Source organism: Azolla caroliniana, unplaced genomic scaffold, assembly GCF_043228905.1.
Source record: "Azolla caroliniana isolate FFs.n. ecotype wild unplaced genomic scaffold, voAzoCaro1.0.p SCAF_761, whole genome shotgun sequence".
Classification (NCBI taxonomy): Eukaryota; Viridiplantae; Streptophyta; class Polypodiopsida; order Salviniales; family Salviniaceae; genus Azolla; species Azolla caroliniana.
This window is the reverse complement of record NW_028231196.1, coordinates 1-16,128: the sequence shown is the minus strand read 5'-3', so window position 1 is coordinate 16,128 and position 16,128 is coordinate 1. Positions and strand designations below refer to the sequence as shown.

The 16,128-nt window shown below is 35.4% G+C and overlaps 3 protein-coding genes across 6 annotated transcripts; 1 reads left to right on the top strand and 2 right to left on the bottom strand.

The window, feature by feature from the left end:
• Positions 1 to 434: 434 nt before the first annotated feature.
• Positions 435 to 3,165, top strand: LOC147847677 (small ribosomal subunit protein uS8z/uS8w). Its single transcript, XM_087338943.1, has 4 exons — positions 435 to 562; positions 844 to 993; positions 2,176 to 2,336; positions 2,919 to 3,165. The coding sequence occupies exons 2-4, from the start codon at positions 861 to 863 to the stop codon at positions 3,015 to 3,017; spliced, it is 393 nt and encodes a 130-aa protein (XP_087195069.1). The 5' UTR covers positions 435 to 562; positions 844 to 860; the 3' UTR covers positions 3,018 to 3,165.
• Positions 3,166 to 4,609: 1,444 nt separating this feature from the next.
• On the bottom strand, positions 4,610 to 9,066 carry LOC147847675 (protein PAIR1-like). Its single transcript, XM_087338942.1, has 8 exons — positions 8,905 to 9,066; positions 7,456 to 7,696; positions 7,024 to 7,189; positions 6,789 to 6,923; positions 6,608 to 6,660; positions 6,262 to 6,476; positions 6,183 to 6,195; positions 4,610 to 5,090 (listed from the first exon to the last, which is right to left on the bottom strand). Exons 1-8 carry the CDS (start codon positions 8,997 to 8,999, stop codon positions 4,935 to 4,937), a joined length of 1,074 nt encoding a protein of 357 aa, XP_087195068.1. The 5' UTR covers positions 9,000 to 9,066; the 3' UTR covers positions 4,610 to 4,934.
• On the bottom strand, positions 5,077 to 6,260 carry LOC147847676 (uncharacterized). Of its 4 annotated transcripts, XM_087338946.1 has the most exons (5): positions 6,106 to 6,260; positions 5,926 to 5,966; positions 5,786 to 5,806; positions 5,302 to 5,743; positions 5,080 to 5,204 (listed from the first exon to the last, which is right to left on the bottom strand). In XM_087338946.1, the coding sequence occupies exons 1-5, from the start codon at positions 6,163 to 6,165 to the stop codon at positions 5,109 to 5,111; spliced, it is 660 nt and encodes a 219-aa protein (XP_087195072.1). In that variant the 5' UTR covers positions 6,166 to 6,260; the 3' UTR covers positions 5,080 to 5,108. The 4 variants fall into 4 exon arrangements, with proteins under 4 accessions (XP_087195071.1, XP_087195072.1, XP_087195070.1 ...); XM_087338945.1 differs by having other exon boundaries at positions 5,077 to 5,201; positions 5,302 to 5,806; XM_087338944.1 differs by having other exon boundaries at positions 5,302 to 5,806.
• Positions 9,067 to 16,128: the final 7,062 nt, after the last annotated feature.

The following is a 16,128-nucleotide window of genomic DNA, read 5'->3' as shown; positions in this document are numbered from 1 at the left end:
CATGCAAACATGAATAGAGAACCCAAAACATTGTCGTTACAACCAACTATTCACTACCATGTTACAATCACATCCTTATATATTTTGTCCATCTAACAGATCCAAAACATTGGCATGCCATGTCGAGCAACCCACCATTGACAACTATATCAGCACTTGGTCCCTACCTCCGTCCACCCAATCTATTAATGAAGCTGAACTAGGTCATTTAATTTTTTTCCAACCAATCCTATTTCGCCATGTCAACACGACGCCCTTACGGGGGATCGTAAAAGAATGGCCATGGCCTTTAATTTGCAACCAATGCACTACTGACGTTTCAGCAAAATCGCTACACATATTTTGAAGCACTACTACCACGGCGATTGGTTTTGAGACCAAATCTGGATTGCACGCACATGGCTGTTCTCCCGTCCGTCCGTCCAAATGTGAACACGAAAAACGAAGTACAAAGAGTAAGAGATCCACCCGCATTCGCTCTTTTCTTTTCTCTCTTCCGCCAAACCCTAGTTTTACTCCGTTTCTTCTTCTTCTTCTTCGCCGTTTCCTTTCGCCTTCGCAGGTAAGCTATGGAAAAACACATGTCCGAATCTTGATATTCTGGTCTTCTTTTGTTTTTTTCCACTGTTTCCCCCTCTTCTTCTTCTTCTTCTTCTTCTTCTTCTGATATTGTCTTGTTAAGGCACGAACTCACAGTGTGGAGCTTCTACGATCTGCACAGTTTTTTGTTTCTGTAATTTTGTCAGTCTCGTCTTTATTTTTTCTGTGTTGTTTTCTTTATTTTATTTCGTCAGTTTCCAAATGTTCAAAATTCATTGCGTCTGAAGTTTTTTCCATCTGTAGGTCTTCCGTTGGAGAAGATGGTGCGTATCAGCGTCTTGAACGATGCGTTGAAGAACATGTATAATGCCGAGAAGAGAGGCAAGAGACAAGTCTTGATCAAACCTTCTTCGAAAGTCATTATCAAGTTCCTTACTGTCATGCAAAAATTCGGTATGTTGTAATTCTCTTTTTGTCTCTAGTTTTTGTTGCCTTTGTTAATCGTGCTTCTGGACTTGGACATTTCTTGCTTTTGAGAAATAAGAAAGAAATATGAAAATTGTGATTTAATTCGGGTTTGTTTATAATTGGATAAGTATTTGAGTTTGTTTAACACATAAGCAGTAATGAGTTTTATGATTGTATGAAGCTTATGTGAGCTTGATGATCCCTGACGAATTCTCAATCTTGTTTGAACTTGATTTCTGTGATCTTGATTATCTCTAAAGAAATATGCGATTCTTGATTGATTTGAGGTGGATTATACCCTAGGAAATGTGAAGCTCTTTTAGATGGATTATGCATCACTCAGAATTCAAGCTTGCTTGTTCAGGAACTATGAGATGTACTTGAGCTTGATCTTATATACGAGGAATGCAGTTTTTTTATGAAATTTACATAAAAGTCCTGTTTTTGTTTAATCTCTGTAGACCCGAAGAAGTCTAGAGTTCTAGTTCTCTATTTACCTTGAGTATTCCTGAAGATGTATAGAAGTACTTAACTTGAGTGTTGCTTGAGTTTATCTGAGAAAGGAAATGTAGTCCTTGTTTTTATGAAGCTTGGTTATAAATGAGGAAATGTGATATTGCTTTGTGAAATTGATCATATTTCTCATTCTATCAAACGCTTGGATGATATAAAAGCTTCTCTTTTTGGCTGAAATTTACTTAAATGGCAAGAAGTATCTAGCACTTGTTTTATTGAGCCTATTTACACCTGAGTATTGGAGCTCAATTATAGCAAAATAGTCTTTCTGGCCGGGCTTGGTCACCTGGGGACGTGAAACACATGTGAAACATTCACCTGTGTCTGAGTTTGGTTACACATGAAACGGGGAAATTTTGTCTGGTTTGAGTTCGTTTACAGAGAAGTGGAATAGACTGTTACTGTTCAAACTTTAATATACACAAGGAGAGTTTGATATCCTTGTCTGGTTTTGCCTCAATTTTACCGAGGATTTTTTGAAACTGTGGTCATCGCTTAATTATAAATGAGAAAATTTGATCTGAAAAGTTTTGTTTTGCCTTTATTACGTATATTCTCGTTGATGCTATTTTCACATTGATTAAATACATTGCAACTGTATTCCAAGTATATTATTATCATAAAGCGATTGCATTTGAACTGTTTGTTTAGGTTATATCGGCGAGTTTGAGCTCGTAGATGATCACAGGGCTGGAAAGATTGTTGTGGAATTGAATGGAAGGTTGAACAAGTGTGGAGTAATTAGTCCTCGATATGATGTTGGTGTTGCGGAATTAGAAGCATGGACTGCTCGCCTCTTGCCATCGAGACAGGTTTATTATCTGCTGCTAAACATCATTCAGGATTCTAATTCTTTTATAGTGTTTGTTGACAATACTCTTCTGTTTTGAAATTTGCTCTTCTCAGTGATCCTAAGATATCTTTCATACATCTACTTCTGTTTTCTGCCATTTAGATATCAAGCAGATTTGTGCTCAAAATCTTGTAGGAGTCTGTGTGTTTGTTGCTAGGGCATTCATATCAGAAAGCTGAATCCTTGTGTTACGTTTAATAGTGTGAACTTTTTCACTCGATCAACATATCAATTGTTTTAAAAGTTGCTTCAGTTCAGACACATTTTATGATCTTGATGATACAGTTCCAACTTTTAGTGAAGTTTAAACATCTTGCCTACAAACTGTTACCTATATTTGTATAGTGGATATCTTCTAACTGTCAGTCCTGTAGTTTCTTTTGGTTGGATATATAGTCCTGCCTACATACTGTTCTAACCTATATTTCTATAAGCGCTGTCACGTATCAATCCTTAACAGAACTTTAATTTCAGTTTTGGCTCATGTTCCTTCTTGGAACTTGGAAGAAAACTTTTCTGAACTTTTGATTTTGTTTTCCAGTTTGGACATATTGTCTTGACTACATCTGCCGGTATCATGGACCATGATGAAGCACGTAGAAAGAATGTTGGTGGGAAGGTTCTTGGGTTTTTCTATTGATGATAAAGGAAAGACTTTTTAACATTCGAAATCACCCTCATGCAGTATGTATGTTACATCTAAGATAGAGAGAAGACATACTGCCAATTTTTTTAGGGGATAATTTTTTGAGCATCAATTCTCTTTAATGTTTTAACAAGAATTTGCTAATGTCTTCTTGAATCTTAAAATATGTTCTAAGCTTATAATTTTTACCTCGCAATCTGAGAAGTGGTCATGAAAATGGATTCTGCAATGTGATGATTGGTATCAAAAACCTATTCTGCAGCCTGCTAATTTGTCATGAGAATTAATTTTGCAATCTGATGATAGTTCAAGTGCATTTTGCAATGCTATAATCTTAATCTGAGTATGAATTAAGTAAGCAGTTGGATAATCATATAAATGGTTCGACCCAACTTTATTCCTTCTCTGTTGGTGTGATCTTATGAATGGTTTAGGAAAGGGCACTAATTCCTGGATGAAAAGTGGTAATTAGGTTAAAGTTAAGAATCTAACTGCAACTATGGATTTTGACCTGGAGTGTTATTTAACTACAATGTGTTTCATTCAAATCATATTCAATGTATCATTGTGATCAATGTGCTGTTATTGTGTATATTTTTATGTTCAATGACATTTTGGAGGCTTATATCGTGAAACATGTCTCACTGGGTAGATAAAACACCTATCACCTCGTTAATTATCTGAATTTGGTTAGGTCTTAAGAATGCCAATTTCGTTTAGGGCTGCAGTGTGGATACTGAGTTGATGTGTCAGACAAATTAAAAACTTGATATTAAAGCTGTGCTTCTAAAAGTATTTGATCTTGGTGAAAGAGGTTTCTTTGATCGTTTTTATGCAAAACATGGGAGAACATCAGAGAACTGTGCAATTTGTATGTTGAAAAATAATTGCTGCAACATAATATGCGAACATAATACAAATACAGTACTATAATGAGCAGTCTTCCATGAAAAAGAGTGACACACTACATTACTTTGTCTTTGAATGTGATTGACACTGATACATCCGCCCCTTGGAATTTTGTGTGTTTGATGAAAGTCAAAATGTGGGTTTTTACTTTTAGTAATTTACGTGTCAAATATTTCCAAACATATGCCAAATTACTGTCATAACAATCTTTTTCAAAATGTGGGTTTTCAATATTTCCAAACGTATGCCAAATTACTGTCATAACAATCTTTTTCAAAATGTGGGTTTTCAATATTTCCAAACGTATGCCAAATTACTGTAATAACAATCTTTTTCAAAATGTGGGTTTTCAATATTTCCAAACATATGCCAAATTACTGTCATAACAATCTTTTTAGTGATTTACATGTCAACTAAAGGGAAACCTTAAATCATGTGAAACGTTGGCAACTAAGGAAAAACCTATCCAGGAATGCATAGGCTAAACTTCTCAAGATTCACCCAGAAAAACCTAGTCACCGCTAAAACCTTAGAAAGCTTATCTTCTAGGCTAACCTCAAATATCTCCATTACAACAATAGAAAGTTTATCTTCGAGAACCACTTCCAGGTTTAGCTGAAAATAATGCCGCACAGTGTGTAGAGGGCATGCATACACATCAATTATTGAGATCCAAAAACACAAAAATCATATTATCAGCACAAACTTGATCCTTCAGGTGTGTGAGAATTATACAACACTGATGAAGATGAAAAGATAGGAAGAAAGATATGCTTAGATATTGATGACAGCAGGGTTTACCATTTCAACCCAATTACTGGCTCTCAATGGTATGCTATTATCAGTTTGCATAGGATGACTAGGAATTGACAGTTCCTACCCTCTGAAACACAGTTTTACAGGACACATTAACGTCCCGTTGTTTGAGAGAGTACAATATATATTTATTTATTTATATATGCATTTTAATGTATACTTTAGCAATGAGTTGCCTAATCATATTTAGCCAGAGCAAGAAACTGATGAGGACGATTGCTGTCTTTTCCTCCTAGCTTTGATCATTTGCTGGCGTATCTTAGCTTGAATCTCATCATCAAGTTTTTCATCAACAGAACTTTGGGCTTGTGCGGAGATTCCTGTAATTAATGGCAAAGTTACCTAAAGAGGAAGGTTTAATTAAACCACAAATGCATTATATAAAATCTTATAATTACCTCGTTCTACTGTTTCCTCTTCCATTTCGAATGTTAGCACACTGATCGAATTTTTCTGCTGTTGTAAAATTCAGAGAAACTCTAGGTTAATCGAATTTTCGAATGTATGTATATAAAGTCTTATTGAATCTCCTCAAAGTGGAAAAACTCTCTACCTTTGAACTTGTGACCTTTGTTCTCATTGCAGCTGATGCGCTGTTTTTGGCCACTTGATGTTCAGGAGGAGGGCATTTTCTCTTGATTATCCATCCTTTTTCATCATGATTTATTGGAGAGAGATTACTTGAATCTAAATTGATCGGGCAGTCTGAAACTTTTCCTTTATTTAATCGTGTAGATGGTCTTGCACGTTTCTTGATAGCCACCTCGTTTTTTGATTCCATTTGCTGAGAACTAGCTGATCTTTTGTATCTTCTTTTAGGTTGCTTTGATGAATCTAATTTTTCTTTCATTAATGAGTTTAGTTTCAGAGTCTTTGACATGTCTGTGTTGCCAAGCTTAGATGTGTCGTTCACAAGCATTGGTGAGTCTTTGGAAAGTATCTGCGTGTCCTTCTCAGGCATTGATGAGTCTTTCCATTGCTTTGATGAGTCTTTCACTGGCTTTGATAAGTCTTTCCTTGGCTTTGATAAGTCTTTCCTTGGCTTCGAAGATTCTTTTCTGTATTTATATCACCAGCCTCTTATAATTAGAACACAAGATCTTATGCAATGTACTAGGAACTGACCTTAGGTACGATGAGTCAACAATAAAAATAGCAAAAACACTCCCTCTCTTACCTCTGATTAGACACAGGCAACTTGCTTTTTTGTGACGCTACCTGTTAGTAAATTAGAACAGGGAAGTAACATGTTGGATCAAATGTAACTATATGTAGCATCAGATAAAGATCGTGATGTAATCCTGTGAAACCTCTAGTGATGGAATTATAATCTGTATACAGAATTAAGAAAGGTAACCTCAGCACCATCAACAAAAGCATATGGATTAATTCTATTCATTGCGGACCACCCTTCCATCTGTGTAGATCTTATACATTCACGTACTGTCTGGACTTTCCCAAATAACCAGTTTGAGCATTCTGAAACTCATAAGACCATTTCCATAATTATCACAATTCATGAAATCTTATGTAAGAAGGCACCTGTAACTCATCATGAATACAAGTGAATAAATCCGACTTGACCATTGTGAGATGTTGCATGAAAGCGGTTGGAAGCATCTCAAGCTTATTTGAGAGCTTTTCTAAGCTGGTTGCATAGTCTTCCTTTTCTGAGAGTTGCTTCAAACTTATGGTAATGGTCTCTCTAAACTTCTCTTCTTCCTTTAGCTAGAAAAATCATTCACCAGAAAGCATAATAATGATTTCTCTCAGCCATGTTGACCAGTGGAAAATGTGGTAGGAAACTGATAACCTTTCAAAGATCAACAGAAATAGCATGCTTGCAACGATACTAAGACCAAGAACTGTATGGAACTCTCTTGAAGCATCACTTTTTCCTTGATTCCTTCGGCTGTATGAAAAAACCAGAATATATACCACCATTGATCACTTCTGATAAAACAAAAGAATCGGAAATCATATTTCAATATTGAAGGATGCCTTTATATAAGAGCTGCAAATTGTCTGAGATTCACATACACTCCATGGAGGCGTTATTGGCATCTCTTGAAATCTTATGCAGATCACCAACTAAGGAATCCAGCACAGTAATGATTTTGCTTAGATCTTCAGTCAAAGTTTCTAATCGTTTTTCCACTTCCTTAGAAGGAAAACCTGAAGTTCATTTTCCTCTATAAATATCCATGAAAAACTGACAATGTAATGAACAATCATGAGTAGATTCATCACACAGAGAAAAATCCTTCGATCTTACTGTTAATAATTTCTGGTAAAGAGCTACTGTTCAATTTCTGGATCAGGTTAGTAGCTCTAGGTGCCGATAAGGCCAACTTCGTTGTTCTAACATTTCCTTCATCACGATCACATTGAGAAGAATTATGAGGAGGAACTCCTGCTATTGCTGATCTATTGCTTCTCCACTGCAGCTTCAGAAAAAAAGAAAGAAAAAACAGATGATGTTATAAAGAGCTTCAACGGTCACAAAATCAGAAAAAAAAAGAAAACGAATGTAATTGAAGAGCTCCAAAATTAAACATGAAGAATTTTTGGCTCACAATTACACATTGAAACAACCACTATTTACAAAATCAAATAGAGACATAACGTAATGAATTGACTGAGGAGCTCATACTCCTCGATGGAAAGGGAGAGGAACGTAAATCAAAGAAACATAACTCGTTCATACTTCTTCCAATAAAGAGGAGCAAGGCTCATCCTGTGAGATTTGAGAGAAAGGCTGAGAGAAGACATTGTTGAATCCTTGTGAAAAGGATTGTTGGCTTTGCGATCCTCCAGAGTTATATAAATGAAGTGGTTGAGGTTGTCTGTTAATTATACTATTTGGCTGAATAATTGCATTATCCCTTTGGTTATTATAACTAGAACTAGCAAATTTCCCCTGGTTGCGTCGACCATTATATGCAGACCTGCAATAATATAATGATTCAAGAGATGGGAATTACATCTTTTAAATCATTCAACAACTATGCAGATAAATTAATGGAACCTTTGCAATTGCAGAGAAACTAAACTGATTCCTTAGCTCAACTAAAGAGAAAAGATTGTACTCGATGATTAAAGCAAAAGGAAGCAAGACATTCAATGAAAAGGTACATCAATCCATGCAAAAGGAAGACAGAGATCAGTTTTGATCCATTCATAACAGAATGAAATCATGCACATTAAATGGTATCTTATAAATTTGCAGAGAAACTAAAAGGTTTCTCCAGATAAGCTAAGTCAACAGATCAAACACATTCAGTCAGTGCAACAGGAAACGAATGGCATCGTTTGAAGATCTCGGAAAAATGAAGATAAAGAGTGACCCCTAAGTCTGACAACCAGTAAATCAATCACTGTGAAAGGAATTAGCTGCAAATTCATCACTCCATCAACATGAGAAAATATTGAAACAAAACTAATGGCAGCTTTTGCTGATAAATGACATTCATTGAACCAAAATGTGTGCGTACATGTGTATATCTTCATTCAGAATAGAAGGAAACAAAGAATCATCGTTCCATTGACAAAACATATTATGTAGACGAAATTGCATCTTTAGCAGTTGAATTTTATATATGGATTTAGCAAGAATGCAACGTTGCAAGAGAGTAAATACAACTAAAAATGGCAACTTTTGCCGAGCTAATTCAATAAGTATTGTTGTACATTGGGAAGAATCAAGCTTTCCTCAGACGAAGAAAAATATACAATCAATGTTCCGATCAAAACCTGAAACAAAGAAATAGATCTTTCCATAAAACAACGCCTAAAAATCCAAATTAGATCTGTGTAAAATAGGAGTCTAGAAAAATACTTCTGTATAGCATAAAAAAATGATGTCTCCTAAGTAAAAGAAGAACAAAGTCTAAGCACGAACATAGGATACAAGAATATTTACAGTGAATTGATGTTGCTAATTAATTGACGAACAAATCCATCAGAGAGAAGAAGAAGGATGCACAATAAATCGTGACAGATAACTTGGAGCTTTGATGATGTGAAGGAATAATTGAAGGAAAATGATAATCCGTTAATTCGAAATTACCTGATGAATGCATACATTTAAGCCATACCACTATCATCATATACGGAAAAAGAGAAACTAACATTCGAGAGAGAGAAAACGAGATACCTGTCCTGATGCTGATGATGATATGGATTAGGGTAGACGGAGAGAGAAGCGAGGTCTGCTGGAGAAGGTCTGTTGATTCTGAGCTTGTTCGCCATCGCCGACAGATTCGTCTTCTTTTAGAGCTGAAGGAAACAGCGAGGAACGAACGGAAAACGAGAACACAACACCGAAAGGCTTTTCAAACATTTGAAATGGTTTTTGGCGTGGACGGCCAAGGCCCATTTCTGTTAATTTCGGCAAAAGGGCATTTCTGTAATTTCATAAATAATAGGGATGATGTGCATAATGCTTTTGCATTTGATGGTAGGCAGATAGGACTCAAAGTTAGAAGGGAGTGTTTCTTTTTCTTCTTCTCTAAAACAAAATATCCTTCGATTAGTTTTAAAAATAGGCATATCACCTCCAATGTACAAAATAGATCGAAAGGAAGCAAAATATCCTTCCCAAGCTCGTCTTGTATAAGACAATGGCTAGCCATGGATCCTTCATATAAATGAGGTAAGAAAATGAATCTATATACATCCAAAGTAGCAAAAAACAACCGACAAACAGGGAGAAAACTTCCAAATTATCATACAATCTGTCAATCGAAAGATTGGAATGCAACTCCAAAGCTTCCAAAATAGTTATTTTTAATAGCAGTCCATAATCCGTATGTGTAGGAATATTATTGTTTTCAGCTTTTAATGAACTCATCAACCATGACCAAACGGAAGCAACGTTTTTTTCAACCAACATTATTTGACCCCGAAACATCCGCACACACCGTGCTTTCCGTAGAGATCAAACAACTATTGGAGCCAATCTATCCCACAACTCCTCCTTCCATCTCATAATAAGAGATGGAATTATGAAATTACCTCTAGACCATTGCCCCATGGAATATAATTGTGTGTTTTTACACAGAGAGGAGGGGGGAGGGAGGGAGAGGGAGAGATCGTGGTCTTCAAAACTACACGAACATAATTTCATATGTTTCATGGATATTCATATAATTATATTTGACGATGATTATATGCTTTGCCAATTCTTACAACCCTTGATTTGGTGGTAGATTTAATTGCAATAACAAAAAACAAAATACCCACAATGTCACACTAATAACATCTATCATAAGTTGCTTGAAGATAGAGCTTGCTTACTAATTAAGGTATTGCCTATACAACACATTATATGTTATAGGCATAACCTTACGGATCAATTTTATTGTTAATGTTAATGGGTCAAGGGTATGATAGTTGGAAACATAAAATACCATTGTAATCCCATATCACCCAATATTACCTTGTGTTATGCCTAGAATGTTGAATATCAACTTTGAAGAAGAGAGCTTGGTTGTGCTTATAAGATTACCCGATGTGTGCAATGGTGGAGTCGAGTGTTAGACATAAGATGATAATCTCATTTTCCATTTTGTGCAAAATTGCTTCTTTAGTAGTTATAGTGGATTGCTTGCCTTTGTTTTTTTTCACAATCTTGATGAGACATGTTTTTTTTATAAAGGCATTGGGATGATGTCATGCACATATTCATTACCATGTTTCATTGAGACAACCATTGGAGTTGTTATATCACAACTTTGGGCATCATTAATTGTGAAACATTTGAGACTATTTCAATGGGTTTTTGCTCAAGGAATGAGAGCTTTATCCTCCCATTATACAAGTTGTGTTTGATTGTTAAGTAAATTAATGTTATACTATTTGGTTTTAATAACCTTATAAGGCTTAGTTTTTTAACCTAAATACTGGTCATATGCCAAATATATGTAAGAAACACAAGCATATTGCAATTTGTGGAGGACCGCCCTTTATAGATTAATGATGACTAATGGCTAATGGCCTTGTAATGTGAAAGGAACCATTTAGGGTTTCCAAAATGTATTAAAAATGCAAAACTCTTATGTAAAAGGGGTCTTTGGGTGCCCTACATTTGGGGCTACATTTTGCTCCTCATTTTCTTCCTTTTACATCCACTGAGTGTCACTTTCTTCCATGTTGTTTTTCCGCCTAGTTTATTGAGATATATATGTTTCTTATCTAGTAGTTATCTAATAATTAAGACACCTCATATGTTTGTTAAATAGCAATGATCTATAGGCGTGTGTTAATTTTTAATTAATTTAAGAATGGTAATGATCCTTGGAAGTGCAACACCCCAAGGTATGAGTCATGTTGATCCCTTTGGAAAAACTCGATTCATTGACCACCTTAGATGTTTGCATATATAGTACAATTGGAGTATCAAAATTGGTTTTTGTTTGATAGTCTCTATGTACTGCCACAATTGAGACATTGGTTAAAAGGAAAATTGGTTTCATAGCTTTCACAATTGAGCTTTATGAATACCTTTCTTCCAAGAGGAGTTGCTTTTATATCAACTCGTAATACAATACCTTAGAGGTTTACCTTGTCACAAGATCCTTGCTATTATAGTATGGACAACAAACATTTTTTGTATTGACATTTGTTTTAATATATACAATAAGTTTACAATAGATATAGACAAAGGTATTGATAATAACACTATGCTTTTTAGGATGACAATACTATCCTCATTCACTAAAATCACAAGTGATATGGTAAAGGTTTATGAATGGAGAGTATATTCATCTCAAAAAAATTTGAGATGTTGTCTTCCAATACATGAAGCAATCCAAATCCACCTCTTTTTATGAATCTCAAAACTTTGGATGGAGAATATAAACTTCATAACTTTTTCTCGTTAGGAATCCTCGACCATATTCATAACCTAAATGGAATGCCACATCAGTAGATTGTGTCGCAATTCATTCGGGCCTTTTTCCTGTTCATCCATACTGAGAATCCTACCTTGACATTGACCCTTAGTAGGTTAAGAAGGAACTGATTAGATAGCTAATGTAAACTATATATGGCTTAATCATCTCAAATAAAAAAGAGGTACACGTTCTCTGTTTGCTATTGCAACATGAATAGACGACTCAATATATCTAAGAATGAACGACTAATCAACATGAATAACGAGACAATTGTTGTCTTGCTCTATGGATTCAAGAGATTAACCATGAATAGAATATTCATCATTTTGTATCTCAAGCTAGAAGCTAATCCTGGGTTTTTTCTTTTGATGTATACGAACACAACCTTCTCAATAGTTTGGAGACCTTGAGGTAGAGAGTTCAATACATCAATGTGGCATGTATTTGAGGATAAATAATACGGTGAAATTCAAGACTTGGTATTAATAGCCTAAAACCTTCAATAAGACTAAAATCGTCATTTAGGAACCTTGGAACAATGTATGATGTATAAAGTCGATGACCAAGATTCAAGATGAACTGCTCATTCCTCGAGGTAAAATGGGTGCAATAAAAAGTCAACTTAGTAGAATTGCCCATACTATTCCACCTTCACATCATGTGAAAATCTCAACAACACTAATACAAGTGACATAACATTGGGCAAAGAGAGGGAGAGGACTATATGCTAGCAAGGGAGGAATAAAGACCAATAAAAATGCCGCATGAGGATTGAATATTGTGCACATACTCTCCCACCTATTTGCTACGTGAAACTCTTGACAACGATCATATGAGCCACACAATCATGGGGCAAAAAGAGGAAGACAACCTGATGCTAAAGAAGTGCCATCAAGTGAGGAATAAAAGCCAATAGAAAGCTCCATGAGGACTCCAATATTATGCACATACTCTCCCACCTTCTTGATAGGTGAAAATCTGGAGAACAATCATACGAGGGAGGGGCACCCACGGAAATAGGGAACAAAGAGAGGGAGAGATGCCGATGTCAGGGAAGTGCTAACGAGGGAGGAACAGAAGCCAATGAAAGGCAACATTGTGGAACCAGTATCTCCCCAAAGTCCCCCCCCCCCCCCCACCTTCTTTGCGATATGAAAAACTAGACAATAATCATAAGACCGGCACCCATAGAGATAAGGAATAACAAAGAGATAGCGAGCCGAAGCCGATAATGCGAGGAGAAGTGCTAGCGAGAGAATAAAAGGCAATAAAGAGGTCCATGGAGATCCAATATCTCTCGCACATACTCTAACTTTAGATTTTAAAAGAAATGCAATGGACATGCAAGAAGATGCTTTGCCTAATTTTTTCCAAAGGGGCAACCGGAAGGATCGGTAGAGGTTACAGCGTCACCGGAAGAAACCGGTCATCCCTTCACCCTCCTCTTTCTCCTCTCCTCTCCTCTCCTCTCCTCCCTCTCTCTGACTTCCATATCCCTACGTGAATCTACGAGCTAAATCGGAGCTTTTTCACACGCCATAGCCACTGCCGACCTTTTGAAACCGTAATTCTGCTGTTGAGTTGTATTCCGTTACTGTGTTAGTGGTAGTGGGCTTATAAAATCCTACCCCCACCTATACCCCTCGAGCTTCATTATTGCTCCGTTTTCTCTCCCTGTTGTTGCATTAATCCTTTATTCACTCAGGGGAACTGGTTTTTTGTGTTTGTCTTTGCAGAACTGTATCTTTTCTGCTACTTTCCTTTTCCTTTTGAGTTTTCCTTTCTTTTCTCTGCCTTTTGGTTTTGGTCAATGGAAGACATGAAATCTGAAGAACAGGCGATCAAAGGAGAAAGTGCAAAGAAATCAATCAAAGGTGAGGGGATTCTGACCATTAACGATGACGTATAGTGACTTAAAACTTTGGTTGTTGTTTTCTGTCTTAATTACATTTCTTAAGTGCATATACATACATACATACATACATACATATTATATATATATATATATATATGTAATTCATGAAACTTAAGATTTTATCCTTTTTAAATTTAGAGAAATTATAAAATAGGTGTCTTAGTATTGTGAAAGATCCCATGATTGAGTTTTTGTGTTTTCTAGTGATTGTTTTATAGTTTTTTATGTTTATGATCAATGAGTGTCATCATTTTCTCATTGCACTGCAAACCATAGATGCCATCATATATGTTCCAGACTTCAGCTCATAGTGCAATGAGTATGCTGCTAATATGTACTAGGAACCAAACTTTTGATCCTGTATTATCTCCCAGGGACAATTCCTTTTATGATCCAATGCTATGTTTTTTGTCTTTATGATAACTATACAATGATTGGTGGGCTCTATATATAGAAACTTGATAGTTGTTTCATCTCATTGCATTTCAAATTATAGAATGATAGCCGTGAAAGTTTCATCTAATGATGCTTTGCAAAAGTTCATGAATACTGTTTTAGTTCAAAGTAGGATTTTCCCTTTGATCTTTCCTATTGCCCAGTGCTATGGTTTGTGTGTCTGCAATTGCTTTTTATCCTTTTATGTTTATATTTGAGTGTCATCCTATTCGTGTTTATGATTTAATAATTTAATGCTTAGTTTTGCCCTTCCCTTCTAAGAAACTTATGTGCTGTAAGATTTTAGAACTATAAAAGCATTTTGATTCTCTTATAAGTTTAGAGTAGCGACACCATTCTGCAATTAAGAAGGAGATATCTTTCTATTGATGTAAGTGCGTAGTGGATACGTGAACCCTTTTTTTGAGCCCTTATAAAAACATTCAATATTCTGCAATCAAGAACTACATCTCCTGCTATTGAATCTTGATGTAAATGGATATGTCAACTTATGCGTTTTTAAGCTCTAATAAAGTCATCACAATATCCTACAACCGGGAACTAGGTGACTTGGAATCCATGCGATTTTATGATATGTCAACCACAGGTTTAAGTACTTGATGTGCGACAAAGGATCATTGGATTCAGTATTGTTCAGTGTCTCCATTTTCTTTATTGCATCATATGTTCATTTAAATAGTTTAGGTACAACCAAAAATGGCCTGAAATATGGATTGGTGATGAGGTTTCTAGAAATATTCAGTAAGTATGTAGCACAAACTGATCGCAGATTTCTGTATGAAAGTACTCAATTATAACATTGGCCTTGCATGTGGATTTAGAAATCACTTGAACTACAACCTTAACTACTTAGATTTATTGAGTATGCACTTGTAAGCAGAAATATTAGGGGTATCAAGTCTATGTAAGAGGATTTGACAAAGCAAAATGATGTAACATAATGTTTGGGAACTATATGCATTTATTTTTTAATAAAGATAGTTGAGTATATCATATTTAGAAAAATAAAGCAACATGCAATGCTGTTGATGATTAGCTGAAGGCTAAGTTGAAAGTGATCCATGCTTTCCAACTTTGTAATATTGCTGGTTTAGTTACATAAATTTCCTATATTTTCTTTTCAGTTGATTAATCTTAATTCTTCCACATTATAAAATTGAGTAATTAGCCTGGTAACTTAACAGAACTATGTATTAATATTTCATATGTGATGTGCCATCTAAAATTGGGCATTGTTTGTAAATTAGAACCTTGTAGAAATCGGATACATAGTTAACTGCTAAGTTTGTATTGCTTGTGAAATTCATGATAGAAATGTGGGATTTTAGTAGAGATGATGCAACATCTATTCTATGCTATACATGATAGAGCATGTTCATCTTCTTGTAGTATGTGTTTGCATTTCATACAGGCCATGCCAATTTCTCATTATGACCCCAATATATGAGACTTGTGGTGGTGTTCAACTTCAGAGGAATTTAAAATGGAAAAACATTTATTTCTCGGTTCGCATAATGGTGAAATTGTTTTCTTTGCATATAAAACATATTTTGCTTAAAGATAAATACTTTTTTTGCTGCCCAAAGTAGCATTTTAGTTATGACTATTTTTGGACATAAATATCCTTCAAGAAGATAAATACTCAAGAGCACTTGTAGGCCCAAATAACTTCATTCTTTTGATGATATATAAACTCTGCATGTTATTTTTTTGGATTGTGTGCACGAAAGTTTCATGCATTGCTTTCAAGGCAATTGATTGTTTGGTTACACCTATCAAGCACTATCTATATTGTGGTAAGACTGCAGAAAATCACAGAAAACCTTATTATCATAGATTATTATATAGAAAGTTTAGGGGGAAAGCAAAGTATAAGGAAGAAAGTTAAGGAAAGACATGTAAGTTGCATATACACTAGAGAGAAGAACAAGCAATTTACATTTTATATTTTCAGGTAAGATTGCATTTCTTGTATTATACTGATTTCTCCTGGCAAGAGAAATTCTAGAGAAGTTATCTGGAGATGCTGAGATGAAATAGGAATGTGTTTCGGAATTTCTCTACATTAGATAACATGAAAGCTCCAGATTGCTTCTTGATGGCGTATAATGAT